This window comes from Stegostoma tigrinum, chromosome 29, assembly GCF_030684315.1.
Source record: "Stegostoma tigrinum isolate sSteTig4 chromosome 29, sSteTig4.hap1, whole genome shotgun sequence".
Classification (NCBI taxonomy): Eukaryota; Metazoa; Chordata; class Chondrichthyes; order Orectolobiformes; family Stegostomatidae; genus Stegostoma; species Stegostoma tigrinum.
In genome coordinates, this window is record NC_081382.1 from 39,903,649 (window position 1) to 39,925,390 (window position 21,742).

General features: G+C 48.0%; 1 protein-coding gene across 3 annotated transcripts in view; it reads left to right on the top strand.

The window, feature by feature from the left end:
• The window catches only part of col27a1b (collagen, type XXVII, alpha 1b), a 660,800-nt gene that overhangs the window by 402,973 nt on the left and 236,085 nt on the right, over window positions 1-21,742 (top strand). For all 3 annotated transcript variants that reach the window (XM_048559048.2, XM_059638229.1, XM_048559047.2), the window contains exons 20-21: window positions 16,516-16,569; window positions 16,871-16,924. In XM_048559048.2, the coding sequence (XP_048415005.2) occupies window positions 16,516-16,569; window positions 16,871-16,924 (108 nt within the window). The remainder of the gene's footprint in view (window positions 1-16,515; window positions 16,570-16,870; window positions 16,925-21,742) is intronic.

Consider the following 21,742-nt stretch of genomic DNA (forward strand, 5'->3'; position numbering starts at 1 on the left):
AGAACACCACCAGTGATAGGGCAATAGACTGAATGATGTATGAGTGACGTGAGTGTGTTTTCAGGAGAATCTATTTGGTGTTGACAATGTGCTTAATTGGTTTGGTGCTCACTCATGCATTTGTTGCCTCGAGACATGGCTATTCTATGCCTGGGTCACCTGTATGTCATCGAAAATTCTGCTGGCCACATCAGAACTTAGCAGCAAATTGTTTTCATCTCTGTGTTCGTGGACAGACATTGGCCCCTGGTCAAGTGGGCAGCTCACAGAAAATGTGGTGTGGAGCTGGAGGAACACAGCAGGCCAGGCAGCATCAGAGGAGCAGGAAAGCTGACGTTTCGGGTCGGGACTGTTTTTCAGATTTCCAGAACCGTCAGCTTTCCTGCTCCTCTGACGCTGCCTGGCCTGCTGTGTTCCTCCAGCTCCACACTGTGTGATCTCTGACTCCAGCGTCGGCAGTTCTTACTGTCGCTGATGTTGCAATTCACATCCTTGTTTTCAAACTAGCTCCCCCCCCCCCGACAACAAGACATTGCCCTCCCTATTTCTGTAGGACCCTACAACCCTCACAGACCTCTGTGCTTCCCTAATTCAGACTTCTGTCCATCCCCACTTTTATTTGCTGGCCGTAGTTAATGGTGCCACAGTTCTATGTTCTTATGGTGCAGTGGTAATGTCCCTACCTCGGAGGCAGGTGGCCCTGGTTCAGTTCCCACCTGTACTAGAAGTCTGTCACAATATAAAACCCCTACAGTGTGGAAGAAGGCCATTTGACCTGCTGAGTCCACACCGACCCTCCAAAGAGCATCTCACCCAGACCCATCCCCTACCCTCTCCCTGTATCCATACATTTACCATGGATACCCCACCTAGCCGGCATATCCTGGGCAATTTAGCGTAGCCAATCCACCCTAACCTGCATGTCTTTGGACTGTGGGCGGAAACCCACGCAGACACGGGGAGAATGTGCAAACTCCACACAGACAATCGCCGGAGGGTGGAATCGAACCCGGGTCCCTGGCTCTGTCAGGCAGCAGTGCTAACTGCTGAATTCATGTGCGTTTCATTAGAGTCTTTCAGAACAAAGAGCTGCGATACTCATGTCCTGGGGTTCATCATGGACCAGATGCTGAATTGAACTATATAAATACGTTGCTACAAGTACAGGTCAGAGAGTATAAAGATTCTGCAACTTCTCTCACGATGTGTCCAACATCTACAAAACAGGAGTCTGATGGGTGCAGCCCCCAACATCACTCAAGAAACTCGACACCATCCAGAACAAAGCAGCCACTTGATTGGCACCACATCCGCAAGCATCCACTCCCTCCCCCACCGACGCTCAGTCGCAGCAGCGTGTACTGTCTACAAGGCACACTGCAGAAAGTCACCAACGATCCCTAGACAGCACCTTCCAAACCCACGACCAAAATCCTGGAATTCCCTCCCTGAGGGCATCGTGGGTCAACCCACAGCACGTGGACTGCAGCGGTTCAAGAAGGCAGCTCACCCCCACCTTCTCAAGGGGGCAGCTGGGCACAGGAAGTCAATGCTGGGCCCAGCCATGGGCACACACAGCCCATGAATGAATAAAAATAATACTAGGCTTGGTGATGTCAGACGCTCTTAAGTCATAACAACATCTTGGGGGTTGACTGCCCAGAAAATAGTTCACTATGAGTCATTCTTGGGAAAGTTTTTGAATTTAACCTCACATTAAATGCGAACCACCCAAATCTTAACTATTCTTGCCTGAAGAAAAGTAACTCGAAACAATACTTCTTCATTTTGGCCTTTTGCCAAATTGTGGGAAAATACAGTGCTGGAGGCTGTATTTTACCCACAAGCCCATTCTGCCCGTTGGGTCTGTGCTGGCCCCTCCAAGGAGATATCCAGTTGATCCACATCAACTAGCTTTCCTCATAACCTTGAAACGTTGTCAGCTTTCTACTCATTCCTTTTCCCTCTTATTTCTGGACTCCTCTCATTGTGTCTCCATCTGCCCCTTTCGCCTTCTGCTTCCGTCTGTCTTTCAGTTGAATTTAAGTATGATTCTTATCTGTCCTTTCTATCGCTGATAATTCTTGCTGCTACTTATTCACCAACCAGCTAACTCAAATAGAGTAGAAGAGTCATTTATTGTCATTTGTACTTTTCAAAAAAAAGGTGATAGATGTTTAATTTGCCATACCACGGAGCCTAAATTAGGAACAAAAGCATAGGCAAGAGGAGAAATAGCCACCTTACTTAAATTCACAGTTCCTGGGTTCAGGAAAGACAGGGCTGCTGCACCAGGAACACCAGGCCGGAAACCAGTACCAAAGCATTCCTTACACGCCAGGCCGCTGGAACACCAGGCCGGAAACCAGTACCAAAGCATTCCTTACACGCCAGGCCGCTGGAACACCAGGCCGGAAACCAGTACCAAAGCATTCCTTACACGCCAGGCCGCTGGAACACCAGGCCGGAAACCAGTACCAAAGCATTCCTTACACGCCAGGCCGCTGGAACACCAGGCCGGAAACCAGTACCAAAGCATTCCTTACACGCCAGGCCGCTGGAACACCAGGCCGGAAACCAGTACCAAAGCATTCCTTACACACCAGGCCGCTGGAACACCAGGCCGGAAATCAGTACCAAAGCATTCCTTACACACCAGGCCGCTGGAACACCAGGCCGCTGGAACACCAGGCCGGAAATCAGTACCAAAGCATTCCTTACACACCAGGCCGCTGGAACACCAGGCCGGAAACCAGTACCAAAGCATTCCTTACACACCAGGCCGGAAACCAGTACCAAAGCATTCCTTACACACCAGGCTGCTGGAACACCAGGCCAGAAACCAGTACCAAAGCATTCCTTACACACCAGGCCGCTGGAACACCAGGCCGGAAACCAGTACCAAAGCATTCCTTACACACCAGGCCGGAAACCAGTACCAAAGCATTCCTTACACGCCAGGCCGCTGGAACACCAGGCCGGAAACCAGTACCAAAGCATTCCTTACACGCCAGGCCGCTGGAACACCAGGCCGGAAACCAGTACCAAAGCATTCCTTACACGCCAGGCCGCTGGAACACCAGGCCGGAAACCAGTACCAAAGCATTCCTTACACGCCAGGCCGCTGGAACACCAGGCCGGAAACCAGTACCAAAGCATTCCTTACACACCAGGCCGCTGGAACACCAGGCCGGAAATCAGTACCAAAGCATTCCTTACACACCAGGCCGCTGGAACACCAGGCCGCTGGAACACCAGGCCGGAAATCAGTACCAAAGCATTCCTTACACACCAGGCCGCTGGAACACCAGGCCGGAAACCAGTACCAAAGCATTCCTTACACACCAGGCCGGAAACCAGTACCAAAGCATTCCTTACACACCAGGCTGCTGGAACACCAGGCCAGAAACCAGTACCAAAGCATTCCTTACACACCAGGCCGCTGGAACACCAGGCCGGAAACCAGTACCAAAGCATTCCTTACACACCAGGCCGGAAACCAGTACCAAAGCATTCCTTACACACCAGGCCGCTGGAACACCAGGCCGGAAATCAGTACCAAAGCATTCCTTACACACCAGGCCGCTGGAACACCAGGCCGGAAATCAGTACCAAAGCATTCCTTACACACCAGGCCGCTGGAACACCAGGCCGGAAACCAGTACCAAAGCATTCCTTACACACCAGGCCGGAAACCAGTACCAAAGCATTCCTTACACACCAGGCTGCTGGAACACCAGGCCAGAAACCAGTACCAAAGCATTCCTTACACACCAGGCCGCTGGAACACCAGGCCGGAAACCAGTACCAAAGCATTCCTTACACACCAAGCCGCTGGAACACCAGGCCGGAAATCAGTACCAAAGCATTCCTTACACACCAGGCCGCTGGAACACCAGGCCGGAAATCAGTACCAAAGCATTCCTTACACACCAGGCCACTGGAACACCAGGCCGCTGGAACACCAGGCCGGAAATCAGTACCAAAGCATTCCTTACACACCAGGCCGCTGGAACACCAGGCCGGAAACCAGTACCAAAGCATTCCTTACACACCAGGCCGGAAACCAGTACCAAAGCATTCCTTACACACCAGGCTGCTGGAACACCAGGCCAGAAACCAGTACCAAAGCATTCCTTACACACCAGGCCGCTGGAACACCAGGCCGGAAACCAGTACCAAAGCCTTCCTTACACACCAGGCCGCTGGAACACCAGGCCGGAAATCAGTACCAAAGCATTCCTTACACACCAGGCCGCTGGAACACCAGGCCGGAAATCAGTACCAAAGCATTCCTTACACACCAGGCCGCTGGAACACCAGGCCGGAAACCAGTACCAAAGCATTCCTTACACACCAGGCCGGAAACCAGTACCAAAGCATTCCTTACACACCAGGCTGCTGGAACACCAGGCCAGAAACCAGTACCAAAGCATTCCTTACACACCAGGCCGCTGGAACACCAGGCCGGAAACCAGTACCAAAGCATTCCTTACACACCAAGCCGCTGGAACACCAGGCCGGAAATCAGTACCAAAGCATTCCTTACACACCAGGCCGCTGGAACACCAGGCCGGAAACCAGTACCAAAGCATTCCTTACACACCAGGCCGGAAACCAGTACCAAAGCATTCCTTACACACCAGGCTGCTGGAACACCAGGCCGGAAACCAGTACCAAAGCATTCCTTACACACCAGGCCGCTGGAACACCGGGCCCGAAACACTACCAAAGCATTCCTTCCACACCAGGCTGCTGAACCACCAGCCCTGAAAACATCACCAAAGTATTTCTTCCATGCCAGGTTGCTGGACCCCCAGAATGGAAGTGTCCACAGAAGCCCCACCAAGGAACAATCTCGCCACCAATCCCAGGAGGCAAAACGTCGTAGAAGCCGCCCATAGAAATCTCGGACAAGCCTGTATGATGGAATCCCGGTCCGCACCACCGAAGACACCGGACACAGGCAGAATGGCCACAAGAAACATCCATCCCTCAGAACAAGGAGGGTGCCTAGAGAGGCGGGGGGGAGCAGGGAGAGAGAGGAACAGGAAGCCGTGAGCAAAAGAGAGGCAGGCTGTTAGAAATGAGGTGAAGTCAGTGAGAGGTAGAGGAGGTCAAACTGATAAAATAAAAGTCGGAGAGCAACAGGACTTAGAAGAGGAGGAAAAGCTAAAATACCACAGTCTTCAGGGGCAATGAGTCATCATTCTGTTGGACATTGAGGGATTACACACCTTCTTAAGCTTTCTCCCTACTCGTGTCTTCACCCATTGGCTACTACATAAAGAGCATTCGAGCAATAATGCAGTTTTGGTCTCCGTTCCTGACAAAGGATGTTCTGGCAATGGAGGGAGTTCAGCGAAGGTTTCCCAAGCTGATTCCTGAGGTGCCAGGACTGACACATGAAGAGAGACTGGATTGGTTAAGATAGTATTCACTGGAGTTTAGAAGAACCGTAGGTGGGATTGCGTAGAAACCTATAAAATTCTAACAGGAGCGAACAGGCTAAACACAGGCAGGATGTTCCCAGTGATCAGGCAGTTCGGAGCCAGGGCTCACAGTCTAAGGATATGGGCTAAATCATTTAGGACTGGGATGAGGAGAAGTGTCTTCAACCAGAGCATGGGGAGCCTGCGGCATTCTCAGCCACAGAAGGTGGTTGAGGCTGTTGAATGTTTTCAAGAAGAATTTGGATATAGATCTTCGGGCTAAAGAGACAAAAAGATAGGGAGAGACAGCAGGAACATGGAATTGAGCTGGATGATCAGCCATATTCATATTGAATGGCTGAGCAGGATTGAAGGGCCGAATGGCCTACTCCTGCTTCTGTTTTTTCTAGATCTCGACTTCACACATGCATCAGCATCACCAGGTTATACCCAATGAAATGTAGACATTTTAATCAACAGATCTGTGGCATTCTTTGCTGCACAGGGTTGTCGAGACTGGGTCATTGAGTATATTCAAGGCTGAGAGACAGCCAGAGTTTTAAACAACAAATGCTGTGATATCCAACATTTGTTGTTTTCAGTACAGATTCCAGAATCTGCAGTAATTTGCTCCTAGATTTTTAATCTGTGAAGGAATACAGGGCTCTGGGGAAAAGGCTGGAAAGTGACATTGAGGATTATCAGATCAGACATGATCTCACTGAATGGTGGTGCTGACTCGATGGGCTGAATGGACTTCTGTGTCTTATGAGTTGTCCTCTATCTTTGTGGATGTCCTAGTCCTCCTCCACAGTAGACAGGACGTGAACCTGGATCTTCTGGCCCAGAGATAGGGACACTACCGCGGTGCCACTCGTGCCCTCATATTCACAAATATTCTTTGCTGGGTCAGCATCTTGGAAACTTCCATGCAATAACATTGCAAATACATCAACAAGAACTGTTATTTAAATACAGAAAAAATATCTTGCGTGTATGTTGCACCTGTGGGGAGACAGTGGCCTAGTGGCGTTATCAGTGGACTATTAATCCAGAGACCTGTAAGTGGAATTTGAATTTGTAAATACCTGAAATTAAGAACTTAATGATAACCATGAATCCATTGTTAGTTGTTGGGAAAAACCCACCTGGTTCACTAATGCCCTCTAGGGAAGGAAACTGCCATCCTGACCTGGTCTGGGCCTATGTGTATCTCCAGACCCACAACAATGTGGTTGACTCTTAACTGCCGTCTGGGCAAATAGGGATGGGCAATAAACGCTGCCTGAGCCAGCGACACCCTCATCCCATAAATGAATAAACGAACAAAAAAAATGTGCTTTCACCACTAGCTATTTCCATAGTCATTGAAGAACTTCAGGTGTGTAGTTTTGCAGGAGCCAGTTTTCACCAAGGATGTGAAGAACAGCAGATGGACAGTGTCCAATTTAGATTGGATTAGATTAGATTCCCTATAGTGTGGAAACAGGCCCTTCGGCCCAACAAGTCCACACCGCCTTTTGGGGCATCCCACCCAAACCCATCCCCTTATAACCCACAGACCCCTGAACACTATGGGCAATTTAGCATGGCCAATCCACCTAGCCTGCACATCTTTGGACTGTGGGAGGAAACTGGAGCACCCAGAGGAAACCCACAGACACGGGGAGAATGTGCAAACTCCGCACAGACAGTTGCCCGAGCTTGGAATCGAACCCGGGTCCCTGGTGCTGTGAGGCTGCAGTGCTAACCACTGAGCCACTGTGCCACCCTAAAATGGGGATATTGATTGTAGGATAAATATTTGCCATAAACTGGGGCAATCTCACTCCTTGTGATAACTGAAAGGGGTGTCACTGACATCCTAAGCAAGAATTCTCTCTTAAACTATGTAGGATGGGGCAGTCAGAAATTTCTACCTGAGCCCAAAGTTTCGTTCCTGGCCCAGAGACGAAGCACTCTTACAGATTTGAACTGCACGCCTGTCAACATTGTTGTTCCAACACTGGCACACCCAAACTGTTCTGATATCCAAGGTTTCTCTCAACAATATCATCTTGGGGTCAGCTGTACAGGTTAACCTGGTCCCCCTTGGGTTCCGAAATACACAGACATTGCCCATCCCTGGTTGCCTGGAGGGTCGTTAAGAGTCAGCCAGATTGCTGTGGGCCTGGAGTCACGCATAGGATACTTGGAATACGCAAGGCTTCCCAAATTTGTGTGATGTGAAAGACTTTGGGACATATTCTGAATATCTCATGGCTATGAAAACACACCCACCTGTTTTCCATCAGAACAGAGGACAGTTGTGAAATTGTGTAACGGATCCTAAAGGATTTCTGAATCCATTTTACTGGAATTCACAGCATGGATCCAGCCGAGAGCCGGTCAAAATCCTGGCTAACAACAAATTACAGGCAAGGAGAAAAGCCCGAAAGCACTCCTTTGAAATGTGTGACTGTCTGCCAATCGCAGTAAATACCTTCACCACAACCAGGTAAACTTCACACGTTCCTGACCTTTCCCAGTGCATTGGACGTAGCAGTGGGAAAATCGTCAATTCAGCAAGCTAGCTATCCCTCTGTTAGATGCAGTTCGACTTTGCACTGTGGAAGTCCATGCTGGATACACAGCTGTGTTGTATAATTTTCTCAAACCTTTGACCAAAGCCAACAGGGGCTGGAATGAAGCAGTCCGCTGTATTGTGGCTTTCACTGTGTGGGTTGATATTAGTCAACGTGACCATCTGGAAATTCACCCTTCCCTTTCTCACAGCACACTTCAACTCCTGGCAGCTTCACCGCTCTGCTCTTGGTGGATTCAGCTGAACCCAAGTAAACTTTCTGCTTGGGGTGACTCAACCAATCTTCCCCCCCCGCCCCGGTCTTAGAGAGTCGCTGGTTGTTTAAAAGCTGTCGAACTGACATCGTCATAGAACCCCTGGAAATAGGCCATTCACCCCACTAAGTCTGCAGTGAACCTCCAGAGAGCGTCCTACCCAGACCCATACCTTATCCTTGTAACCCTATTACCCCCCCTGCTAACCCACTTAACCTACACATCATGGGGAAATTTAGCGTCCACTCTAACCTGCACATCCCTGGGCATTGTGGGGAATTTTGTATGGCCAATCCACTCTAACCTACACATCCCTGGGCACTATGGGTAACTTAGCACGGCCAATCCACCCTGACCTGCACATCCCTGGGCACTATGGGTAATTTAGCATGGCCAATCCACCCTAACCTGCACATCCCTGGGCATTATGGGTAATTTAGCATGGCCAATCCACCCTAATCTGCACATCCCTGGGCACTATAGGACAATTTAGCACAGCCAATCCACTCCAACCTACACATCCCTGGGCACTATGGGACAATTTAGCATGGCCAATCCACTCCAACCTACACATCCCTGGGCACTATGGGTAATTTAACACGGCCAATCCACCCTAACCTGCGTGTCTTTGGACTGTGGGAGGAAACTGGAGCACCCGGAGGAAACCCACACAGACACGGGGAGAATGTGCAAACTCCACATGGACAGTCACCCAAGGGTGGAATCGAACCCGAGTCACAGGCTAACCACTGAGCCATTGGCTGCCCTACATTGGAAGCTCTGAGCTGAAAGTTTGTCCCTGCACAGGGTGAGGGGGAGGTTGGAGGACAGTGGGCAGGAGGGGGCAGGCAAGTGGGTAAATTTGTGCTGTCGGCTATCAGTGCAATTGTGCTGGTCCCCCAGGGTTTGTGTCCCACAGGTGGCATCACAGGGTGGGAGGGTGTACATCAGTGAGAGGTTAATGCCAATGATCCAAAGCTAGCTGTGATTACTTGGCCAGGCTGAGGAACTACCATGGTGTCACAAGCAATGCTAGGCAGGCCAACCAGCAGCTGGATCTCCGGGCAAAAGCTCTCTGCATCCATCTCCCCTCAGTCATTGAGGAGTTTGGGAAGTGCCGAGGGGTTTCTCAGCCACAGGTTCTCCCAACGCCCAGAGCCCACCTGGCATTGATTGGCCAGTTCAAAGAAGGTGACAGTTAGACAACTGACTGAGGGTTGCAACCTAACGTCAGATTCCCAGTGTAAAATGCCAACACTTCCTCTCTGCTCCCACCCCCCCCGCCCCACCGCCTCATTGTCATTTATTCACAGGATACAAGCAGTGACCAGGCCAGTATTTATCACCCATCCTCAATTTCCCAAAACGTCGTTCAGAGCCAATGACATTGCTGTGGGCCTGGAGTCACATGTAGGCCAGACCAGGTAAGGATGGCAGTTTCCTTCCCTGAAGGGCATTAGTGAGCCTGATGGGTTCCAAAGACATTGGTTTCAGGATTTTTCCTTCAACATGAATTTTGTCATCTGCCCTGTTGGGATTCCAACCTATGTCTACAGGATGTTAGGCCTTGCGCTCTAGGTCCAGTGACACTACAATAATGCCACCGCCTTCCCTAGGGGCATAATTTTAATGTGATTGGAGGAAGGTCGAGAGGAGATGTCAGAGGTAGGTTCTTCACACAGAGAGTAGTGGGCGTGTGGAATGCACTGCTGGCAGTGGTAGAGGAGCCAGATACTTTAGAGACATTTAAGCGACTCTTGGATGGGCACACGGAGGATAGTAAAATGTAAGGTACGCAGGGTAGTTTGATCTTAGAGTAGGATAATAGGTTGGCACAACATTGTGGGCCGAAGGGCCTGTATTGTGCTGTACTGTCCTATGCACGTCATTAAGGTGTTGTTAACCACAGGTGTCTGTGTTGGTCCATGGTTATTCTTGGCAAGGCATTAAAGTGGCTGAACTTTACCTTCTGCAGGTAACTGATTGATTTATTGTCGTGTGTACCTAAGTACAGTGAAAAGCTTTGTTTGCGAACAGTACAGGGAGATCATAGTAAGCAAGGACATACAGAGCATAGGGTGAAAAAAATACTTGGACAGGACAGAGAATCTCTTCCATTCTCACTGACTGCCATAGGCATAGGTTGGCAGGAGCTTCAGGTTTAGCGCCCACCTATTTAGCCACTTTGTGAACTCACCTTCCCTGGTCATCAAGTTTGGGAGTGGCCCTTGAAACCGAATGCAGGGATACCACTGTATACACAAATATTGAAACTCACACAACAAATATGTGCAGTGATACAACTGTGAGCAAACCATTAAAACCACGTTCTTGGTGATTAGCACCAAGAATACTGCAGTGTTAAGCAGATTACAGACATTATGTGTCTGAGTAAAGTGGTGGTTGGCTTTTCATTTATAACACAGAAGTTAAATAATAATGTAGGTGAAAGTTTTGGTAAATTGAAGGTTCTCATCATTTTCAGACAGTATTGAAGCCTAAACAGTGGTGTTTTGAAATTCCTGTGCACTGGGTAGTTCTTTAAAGAATAATATCAGGTCGCAGTTTGAATTCAGGATCAACTTTCACATTCAAGTTTATGATTTTTTCTGTCGAGGCTGTCTGAGTACAACAGTGTGGTTTGATCCCTCTGCTGCACTGGTCATAATTATCCATCCTTGGCTTTGTGCGATTAGATTCTGATAACAGGTCTTCTTTCTGTTTAGTCACACAATGTACTTCTCACCAACAAATAAACATTCCTTCGCACCTTGTGGATTTAAAGTCTGCACATCAAAGTCAGAGTGGTGAAAATGCGCCATTTCTAGAAATGCCTTGCCTCCAAACACTAAGGGATTTTTTTTTGGTTTTACCTGGGATGTGGGTGTTTGCCTGGGCCAGAATTCGTTACCCATCCCTGAATGCTATGGAGAAGGTGATGGCGAGCTGTCTCCTTGAAATGCTGCACGCGATGGGGTACCATTAGGGAACGAATTCTAGAATTGAGACCCAAAGACCATGAAGGGACAGAGATACAATACGAGGTCTGGATGCTGTCTGCACGGAAAGTGAGAGCGTTGGTTGTGTAAGCAGGTCACTTTGAGTCAAGTCTTAAAGCTCCCACACCTTTGCTCACCGTGTTGTAACAGCGTCCCAGCTCACGGTGCTGTCTGAGTTGCTGCATGAATAATGAAGATTTTTTCCACTATCCCCATTAAGAATAGGGATCTACAAGGCCTGCTTGGTCCATTATGCTGAAGAGAAACCCCTTCCTGGTCTAACGGGAAGAGCTTCTTGTGGTTATTGCGTTTCACAGCTGATTATAGCGACCGAGCCTGGAAGGCGGGTGAGTGGTCAGCCTTACCCTAAGGAGGTGTGTTGACATATTCGATTGGGCTTTCATCGCTCTTCAGCTTTTGGAAGTCAACAGCCCTTAATTGTAAGGAGTCGAAACTGTTTCCTCAAAGTCAGGAGCTGTGAAATGCAAAACAGGAGAGTGTTTATGGTACATTAATTACTTTGTTAAAATGCACAAGGTATGGGCATTTTGAATTAAATGCACCCAAGAACATGCATAAAACGGACACTGCTTCTGTAAACATTGGGCACAACAAGGCCCAGAGCGCTCCACAAATGGATTTTTAGTTCTAATTCTTCATCATGTTTTCTTCACCATCTTGACTTTTGTTGGAATGCCCTGTGCAGGTCTGTCCCGATTATAATTGGGTCATATTCAGTTTGATCAGTACAGATTGGTTCTGCAAACGGTGCAGGGGCTCAGGTGCATCATCCCTCACTTACTGGGTCCCTGCCCTTGCCCCGCAAAATAGGATTTTAATTTAAATTATGTGTGCTCACTTAGTGATTTTGACTTTAGTTACAGTTCAAGGGGGTTGACCCTGTTTAGCTTGGACTTAATTTAGTTGAATTGGTTCATTTTGAAATAGTACAAGGGGGAGCTGGTAAGACGTTGAGGTCATCAATAGTCACTGTTGTCCAATGAGACCATCAATAACAGGAACAGGAGTAGGCCATTTGGCCCTTCGATCCTGCTCATCTATTCAATGGGATCGGGGCTGATCTGACTGCTGTCATGTCCCCTTAACCCTTGCTTCCCTGACTGATCAAGAATCTGTCTATCTCTGCCCTAAATCTCCAGCGTCCTCTCTACCCAGTGCTCCTGCCCCACTCTCAGGTCCCTGATCTCTCTCTCCCCCAAACCCTCCGACACCACATCCCCTGCACCTTCCTCACCCACACCTGCCTGCAGGTGACCGATCCTCACCCCCAACCCCTCCAAAATCCCAGCCTGGACTCCACCGCTCCCGTGGCCGTCAGTAACCACACACTCCCCACCATTATTCCCATGTGTCCCCACTGTAGTCATCAGTCAAACTGGACCGCTGAATGAGGGGGATGGGGGGGGTGCGCAGTGCCACCTCAGAGACACCCTGAGAAGGTAAAACTGCCGAGAATGAGAAGGAATGCCCAAGTTGAATGACCCCCCCCCCCAACTTTCTGACTAACCCCTCTCCTCACCCTCACCACAGTAAATCAATGAACATTCGATTGCGGGGTGCCTGACTATTGATGCAGCAGGACTGCTTTAATACTTCTGAGTGTACGTTGTGAGATAGTTCGATGACAAAGTGAGAAGCCGCAGCATTGCTGGGAGGCAGAATTTGGAGTTCACCTCCTGCACTTGGATCAGTTACCCCGTCTCAGTTCTCTGTGGGTGATGGTCGCCAACGTTTGATCTGATCAAATCAGAAGCAGATGAGACTGGGTCACTGGAGAGAATTGTCTCTCATGGAAGGCTGTGGATCTGAATCTGTTTTAAGAAATTGGCTAAATGCTTAGAGGCTAAAGCCATCAAGGGGTTTGGGGAAAGTACAAGAGCCTGGCATTGAGATAGAGGATCAGCCGTGATCAAATTGAATGGAGGAGGTAATGAAATCTGCTGTTTGTACCTGGTCTGGTTGAAGACTGAATTCACGGCGGTGTGAGATCTTACACAGGGCTCCAGACAAAAGTCGTAACCAGACTCAAGGTATTGGCTAGGTCTCTCTCTCCACAGATGCTGCTGACCTGTTGAGTTTCTCCAGCACCATCTGTTTCTACAAATGCAATATCTTCAGTGCCCTCTGAAAATGGGTCAGCCAGTCACTTTGTTAAGAGCAGTTACAGATGGGCATTAAATGTTGACCTTTCAGTGACACCCCATAGAATCCCTACAGTGTGAAAGCTGACCATTTGGCCTATTGAGTCCACACCAACCCTCTGAAGAGCCTCCCACCCAGAACCAACTCCCTACCTTGTAACCCTGCATTTCCCACAGCTAACCCACCTAGCCTGGACATTATGGGCAATCTAGCATGGCTGATCTGCCTAACCTGCTCATCTTTGGACTGTGGGAGGAAACCAGAGGAAACCCACGCAGACACGGGGAGAATGTGCAAACTCTACACAGACAGTCCCCTGAGGGTGGAATCGAACCCGGGTCCCTGGCGCTGTGAGGCAGCAGTGCTAACCAGTGAGCCGCCATAGCCTGCAAATGGTTTTCTTACAGAAATGCAGCGGTCAGATTGCACATAGCGCACATTAGTGACAGTTACTGGGGAAATAGATATTGGGCCCAGAGAACTGCAGATAAGTTGTTTGTGTCATGATTGTAATGAAGTCAGCCAGGTGGACTTCACAGAATAGGAGTTTTCTGACTGGGGCTGTGAACCTGGTCCAATCAGGGAGCCCTGGCTGATGGATAAAGATGGAGTGTTTGGAATACTGACACTCTGGTATCTGACTGTGTAAGGCAGTGCTACAGTCTTGGACAGTTCATTCAAAATAAAAGGTGATTTGGTGACAGGACACCAGCCTCTGTGGAGTTGTTTCATTTTGGTCTTCTGTGAGATTGTGCCATGTGGCCTTTATGTCGATTTTATCAGTCTAATGAGAAGGTAATTAATGGAAGACCACACTTGAGAGGGGTAACATATTCTCCAGATAAGGTTAACCCAGAACATGGCATCATTATTGTTAGACAAAGACCTACAGATGCTGGAAATCTGGAACAAAAATGGAAAATGCTGGAGAAACTCAACGGGTCTGGCGACATCTGTGTGCAGAAAGCACGGTTCTGAATTAGGGTCCCGGACCCAAAACTTTAACCCTTATTTCTGTTTCCACAGATGCAGCCAGACTTGCCGTGTTTCTCCAACAATTTCTGTTTTCGTGTCAGTTTCAGTATTTGACCTCCTAATAAATTCAGCCGAAGGTGAATTGAAAAGAATGAAAGAAAAATAATTTAACCAAAGAGTGACAAATATTTGAAATAATTTCTTCACTGGAGCAAAACCCAGAGTATGAAGTTGTTGGATTCATTACCTAGAATGCAGCTGATGCTAGGATCCTGAGTAAATTGATGCAATTAAGTTAGAACAATTCAAAATGATTAAATATGTTGGACTTATGGAGAGACCAGCACCTGAAGCCCTTCACCCTTAATTTTTCCTTACATTTGTACAAACTTTAAAACCTATTTAAGACTGAAGGGTTTGAGCTATGGAGAAGGGCTGTATGGGCTGGGTCTTTTTACTCTGAAGCAGTCCGAGGCTGAGGGACGATCTTATAGAGGTTTATAAAATCATGAGGGGCATGCCTAAGGGTGAGTGGCCAAGGTCTTTTTCCCCAGGGGTAGGGGAGTCCAAAACCAGAGGGGCATGGTGAGAGGGAAAAGATTTGAAAGAGACCTGAGGGGCAACTTTTTCCTAAAGAGGGCGGTGTGTATTTGGAATGAGCTGCCAGGGGAAGTGGTGCATTCAGGAACACTCACAACATTTAAGGGACATTTGGACAGGCAGGTGGATAGGAAAAGTTTAGAGGGATATGGGCCAAATGCAGGCAAACAGCACCAGTCCAAGTTAGGAAAGCTGATTGACATGGGCGATGGGGCTGAAGGGCTATTTCCATGACTCTATGATTCTCAGATAACAACGTTGGATCCCAAAGGGGCACAGTCTGACCACATGGTTTAGCTGATGTGGCGCTCGTATGCATAAGGATGTAATCTTTGATTGGAAAAGCAGATGAGCATTCTCAATCTCGCTCCCTCCTCGTGGTGGACACCGGGATCCTCCACTTCCCAACAGAGGGCTGGATGTTGGAGTAGAACAAAATCTACTGATGGCATGAAGGAGACGCCTGCACTGTACTTGGGACTTCCAGCAGATGTGGCAACCCAGTTTGTACTGCGGTCACGGGAGAAAGCAGAACACTGCCCGTCGCACCCCCATCCCCCTTCCTGTTGCCACTCCCCCCCATCTGCCTATCATCACATCCCCCATCACAACCCCATCTCACCCCCCTCCCCCATTTCTCGACAAATCTGCCCCTCACCTTTCACCCCCATAGATCTCACATTTCCCCCCTGCCCCCGCCCCTAATCTCGTCCCCCTCCCCACTTATTGGGCACCCCCTGCAGATGCCACCTCCAGCAACCTCTTGGTTACTGCTCACCCCTCGAGCCGAGCTGAAGCAGCTTACAGCAACGTGCGTTCTCCCTGCTCAGGGGTTTGCAGATTCCAAACAGAGATGAAGGGGATCTCCTTCTCTCAAAGAGGCATGAATCTGTCAAATTCATTCCCCGAACAAGCACGATGGACGCCAGGATGCTGAGCAAATTTAAGGAGGAGATAGACAGATTCTTTTTCGTCAGCGTTGGGTTATAGGAAATAAAAACCGAAAGAACTGCGGATGCTGTAAATCAGGAGCTAAAACAAAGTTGCTGGGAAAGTTCAGCAGGTCTGGCAGCATCTGTGAAGGAAAAAAAAAATCATTTCATGTTTCAGGTCAGGTGACCCTTCCTCAGGATGTATGTGCTATAGGGAGCAGGCAGGAAAGTGGAATTGAGGCAGAGATGAGATCAGCCATGATCATAGAGAGGGGAGCAGACTCGAAGGGCTGAATGGCCTGCTCCTTGTTCTTAGGTTCTCCTGTTTAAACGTAATCCAAACCCTTCGAACCAGCTTACCTGTCAAATTGAACTTACACCAAATTACTCATAGCCAATGGGCATACTCAAAGACTGAAGATTCAAACACAGTGTGAACATTAAGGAAAATAGAATGGTTAGAGTCTCACCTGAATAATTTCAATGACTGCAAACAATACACAATGTATTTTATCCAGTGCATCTGTGAAGGACTGCAAATTCACAAACTGTCTTGTTTTTATCTTACAAATGCAGGGTTTCCCAGGAGACATCGGTCTTCCAGGGCGAAATGGTCCGGAAGGCCCAAAGGTGAGTCCCTTTCCAATGAGGCACACCATCGGCCAACTGACGTGGCCAACTAATGATTTTGCCACTGGGTTTGCTTCCTTGAAGATTGCCCCTGTCCTGATGGTGCTGCTTGCGTTTTTGTTTTGATGATCTTGCTCCAGTTGGTTTAAAAAAAACTTTCTGGAAGGCCTTGCGAGGAACCTGGGAGGTCAGGCCAGCCACGGACACTCGTGGCAATAATCTGGACCTTGGGTTGCTAGCTAACTTTGAGAAATATTTTCTACATCTGATGATTCTCTTTTGTTTTTGAAATCTTTCCCAGGGAAAGCCAGGAGCACGAGGCCTACCTGGACCACAGGGTCTACCTGGTCAAGAGGTAAGTACTGAGGGAAAGCTTACCTCTATGCTGCTCTCATGACTTTAAAACTGGATTTTACGTTTTCTTGTAGAGCGAGTGTTCAACTAAAGCCAGGCCTACTCCCTCAGGTGTTGCCGGAAGAGGTCTCAAAAATCCCACAGCCAAGGCTTTGAAGAAGGTTTTCTGGCGGCCCCTGGGGCCGTTTTTCTCCCTCAGTCAATACGACTAAAACATTATCGGGTCATTTGTTGACAATGCTGTTTGTGGGATCTTGCTGTGCAAAATTTGGCTGTCTTCCCTTCCCGCTTTACAGCAGCTGCCGCATTTCAGTTAGCATTTCATCGGCCATGAGGCACGTTGAGACAGCAAAGTGTGGAGCTGGATGAACACAGCGGGCCAAGCAGCACAAAAGCTGACGTCCCAGGCCTAGAAATGGAGGAGGGGGAAGAGGGTTCTGAAATAAATAGGGAGAGAGGCGGAGGCAGATGGAAGATGGATAGAGGAGAAGATAGGTGGAGAGGAGACAGACAAGTTAAAGAGGCGAGGATGGAAAAACTGCTCAATGTCCAAACGTACCTGGTTTGCTTCAGGACATCATCAAGCAGTTTCAAGGCCTCAACAGACTTTGAGAGATTGTGAGGTGGAGAAATGTGCTCTATATTCCAGTCTGTTCTAGTCCAGGATTCTCTCAGGGTAAACTTGCAGGTTGAGTCAGTAGTCAGGAAGGCAAATGCAATGTTGGTATTTATTTTGAGAGGACTTGAATATAAAAGCAAATATTACTGATGCTTTATAAGGCCCTGGTCAGGCCACATTTGGAGTATTGTGTGCGGTTTTAGGCCCCATATCTCAGAAAGGATGTACTGGCCCTGGAACGGGTTCAGAGTAGATTCACGGGAACAGTCCCAGAAATGAAAAGGTTAACATATGAGGAGGATTTGAGGACTCTGGGACGACGCTCATTGGAGTTTAGAAGGATGAGGGAGGGATCTAATTGAAACTTACAGAACACTGAATGGCCTGGACAGAGTGGATGTCGGGAAGATGATTCCATTGGTAGGAGAGAATAGGACCCGAGGGCACAGCTTTAGAGTAAAGGGAAGACCTTTTAGAGCAGAGATAAGGAGAAACTTCTTCAGCCAGAGAGTGGTGAATCTATGGAATTCACTGCCACAGAAGGCTGTGGAGGCCAGGTCATTGAGTACATTTAAGACTGAAATAGAAAGGTTCTTGATTGTAAAGAGGATCAAGGGTTACAGGGAGAAAGCAGGAGAATGGGTGGGGTTGAGGAGCTTGTCAGCCATGATTGAACAGCGGAGCTGATTCGATGGGACGAATGGCCTAATTTCTGCTGCTGTGTGTTATAAATGCACGATGTTGTTTCATGCCTAGAGCAGCAGCGATGGCGTACCAGAGAAAGATAGTAAAGCATTTCTGAATTGTTCTGAGCCTGTGAAAGGTGCCGAATAGAAGCAAACGGATTTCTACTGAGTGAGAAAGAGGTGAAGATCTGTTGAATTCAAATTGCAATCAAATAGTTAGACAGCTAAATTGAAACGTGGTCTTAAAGTCCACATGAAACAAAATGAAAACCGAAAGAACTACGAATGCTGGAAATCAGAAACAAAACCAAAAATTGCTAGAAAAGCTCAACAGATCTGGCAGCATCTGTGGACAGAAAGCAGAGCTTAACGATTTTGTTCAGTGGCTCTTTTTCAAAACAGGGTCTATTCTGAACGAATTGGTTAACTCTGCTTTCTCTCCACGCATGCTGCCAGACCTGCTGAGATTTTCCACCAATTTCTAATGTTGTTTCTGAAAATCCACATCCCTTGCAAAGACAAAATCCGGCGTGAACGGGATGGAGATGTTTAAACTCTCCATTCACTGCTCACCTGCTTTAAAGTCTTAGCGAGACATCAGCACTTTAAACAGAAGCGTCAAAATATACTGAGGTGAATTCCAGTGAAGTGTAAGAGTGTTGAATTGTGGAGACAGCAAGAACTGCCGATGCTGGTGTCAGGGTCAACACAGTGTGGAGCTGGAGGAACGCAGCAGGCCAGGCAGCATCAGAGGAGCAGGAGAGTCGACATTTCGAGTCTGGACCCTTTGTCAGGACTGGGGAAGGGGAAGGGAGCTGGGAAATAGAGGGACGGGGTGTGGGACTGGGGGAAGGTAGTTGGGATGATGATGGGTGGATACAGGTAGGGGCTTATGGAGATTGGTCAATGGGAAGGGTGGGGTGATGGGTGAGAAGGAAGATTTGCAGGGCTGGGGGAGATTTTGAAGCCGGCAAATTGTATGTTGAGCTGTAAGCTCCCAAGGTGGAATAGAAGGTGTTCTTCCCCCACTTTATGAGTGGCCCCTGTGTTTACCTCACTGTGTAGTATGCACAGTTGTATATCATGTTGTCCAACATTTCAATGCAAAGCGTATCCAAAACATGGGATTGGGTAGGAATGGGAGAAATAGGAAGTTTCAATGTTTTCAAAGAAGCCTTTCGAAACTGCGAGTGAGACCACATCCTGAACACTATGTCTCCTCAGGTAACTGAGCTGGAGGAGGTTCATTAGTCTGATACCTGGAAGCAGCGGGATGTGTTATGAGGAAAACAGTCTCAGATTGTACCCGGGGTCTGGAAGTGTGGGAGATGACTTGATTGAAGTGTGTTAGGGCTGAAAGGTCACAGGGATGCTTCCTTCTGTGTTCGGTCCAGAACAAAGGGGCAACGCTTTAAAAGGGAATTAGAAACACAAGCAGATCACCAACATCTTACTGAATATTGAAGCAGGCTTAGGGGGTGCTGAATGGTCTATTAGTTCTCCCATTTCTTTGTGTATTATTAATAGGCAAACTGTTCTGTTTAAATAAGGAGGCTTAAGATTTCAGCCAAAGAGGGAGGGATCAGAACACATAGGGGGCCTGGCCACAGTGAGGAAGGAGGCCATTCAGCCCACAGAGTCTACACCAGCCCCCACCCTATCCTATCCCTGCAACTAAGCCGCCTAGCCTGTACAATCCAGCTTGGCCAAGCTGCCTACCTTTAGGCTGTGGGAGGAAACCCACACAGATACAGGGAGAACATGCGAACTGCACACAGACAGTCACCTGAGGTCGGATTTGAACCCCAGTCCCTGGCGCTGTGTGGTGGTAGTGCAAACCACTGAGCCAGTATGCTGAAGGAGGTCACTGGAGAATAAGATCGTCTGGGTGGGGTTTGAAGTATAACAGATCTGCAGTTCAGGCTTTAGTTCACAGGGTGCAGCTGGATGTGGATAAGAAAGAGTGGATGTGGAAGAACACAACTTAGGTGTGGATTACAGCCCAGGCAGGCGAATTTCCCAGAAGATGAAGGGGATGCTCAATGATTCACTTCTTGTGAATCAGCAGGGGATGGAGCGAGTTCAGATTTAACTGATGATGGTTTTCCTGGACAGTCAGACTCAGGGATTGAGTATTGATTATTGAGTACTGATTATTTCTCTCCCTCTGTCTCTCGACAACATCCAGCGTAACCAAGAGTTAAAACAGCTCAGATCACAACTTGGGGTGCTTCTCTCTCACTGTGACTCCTAGCTAACAGCTGGGTCTAATGTGAATGTGGGAATGGGATCAGAGAGCTTCCAAAAGAGGAACAGGAAAAATTCATGGAAAAACCTCCTTACAAAATACATTTGGTTTATTCAGTGTAACTTCCAAGATCAGAGATAAATCATTCCGGTTTGGATCACCAGTCAGTTCGATAGATGTGAAAAAACCACAAGCAGACATTGAGTTTTTTTTTTCAATTGTAACTATGAAAGCATAAGTAAAAATATATTTTTCCACATTTTAGCAACCAGCTCAAGGAAGTGTCTGGCTCCAAAACAGTTGGATTTAGTATAAATAAAATCATTCTCTCATGTTTGTTTCTTCACAAGTGAAAGCCTCGCATTTATGTAGCGTGTCATCTCATCCATGTTTTCAGATATCTCTCACTGTCTTTATCTTTGTAACCTCCCGAGTGTCACTGAGAGAGCTGTACTCCCTCTAATTCCAGCCTCTCCAGCATCCCTGGTTTTACATGTTCTGCTCTGAGCTGACTGGGTCTGAAGCAGTGGGATTCTATGCATTAACCCCATGCCCTAAAATGTACCTCTTTAATCCAGTTTTAGCCCACCACACCTGATATCCCCGTCGACGTGGTTTGGGGGCATGTTTTAGTTCACATGAAGCTCCTAGGGATGTTGGACTGCGCTGAGGGGGTGCTATATAAATGCAAGATGTTTTTGTTGTTGCTTCCAGCGCCGGCACGCCTCAGCTAAAATGTTGTTTGGCGGTGGTTGTATGCTTACATCCGGCAATGTGGACGAGATCATTGTTAATAAGGCAGAGAAACCAGCTGAACATGAATCTGCCATTAAAGGTGGGTCTCACTGATGTCTAGACAGACTGCAGTTTGGATGGTACTCTGTGTTGGACTCAGTGAAACACCCACCAGAAACTATTGGAAATTTGGAGTAATCATTGCATTTCATTCAGTAGTTCCTGCTAGAGATCAGTGATAAATTTGGTACAACTGAAGCACTCTAGAATGTTTACTCTGTCTATAAACATCAAGACAGTGAGCAGTGACCATGTGTAGTTGTTTCATCTTTCATGGGATATGGGGGTCACTGGCTGGGCCCAGCATTTATTGCCCATCCCTAATTACCCCTTGAGAAGGTGATAGTGAGCTGCAGCCCTGAACCACTGGATGCTGTGTAAGTACAGTTAGAAGGAGTGTGGGGGAATCTGTTGGAGGAAGTGACCCAGGTAATCTTCTGGCAAGAGATTCGAATCCTGCCACGACAGATG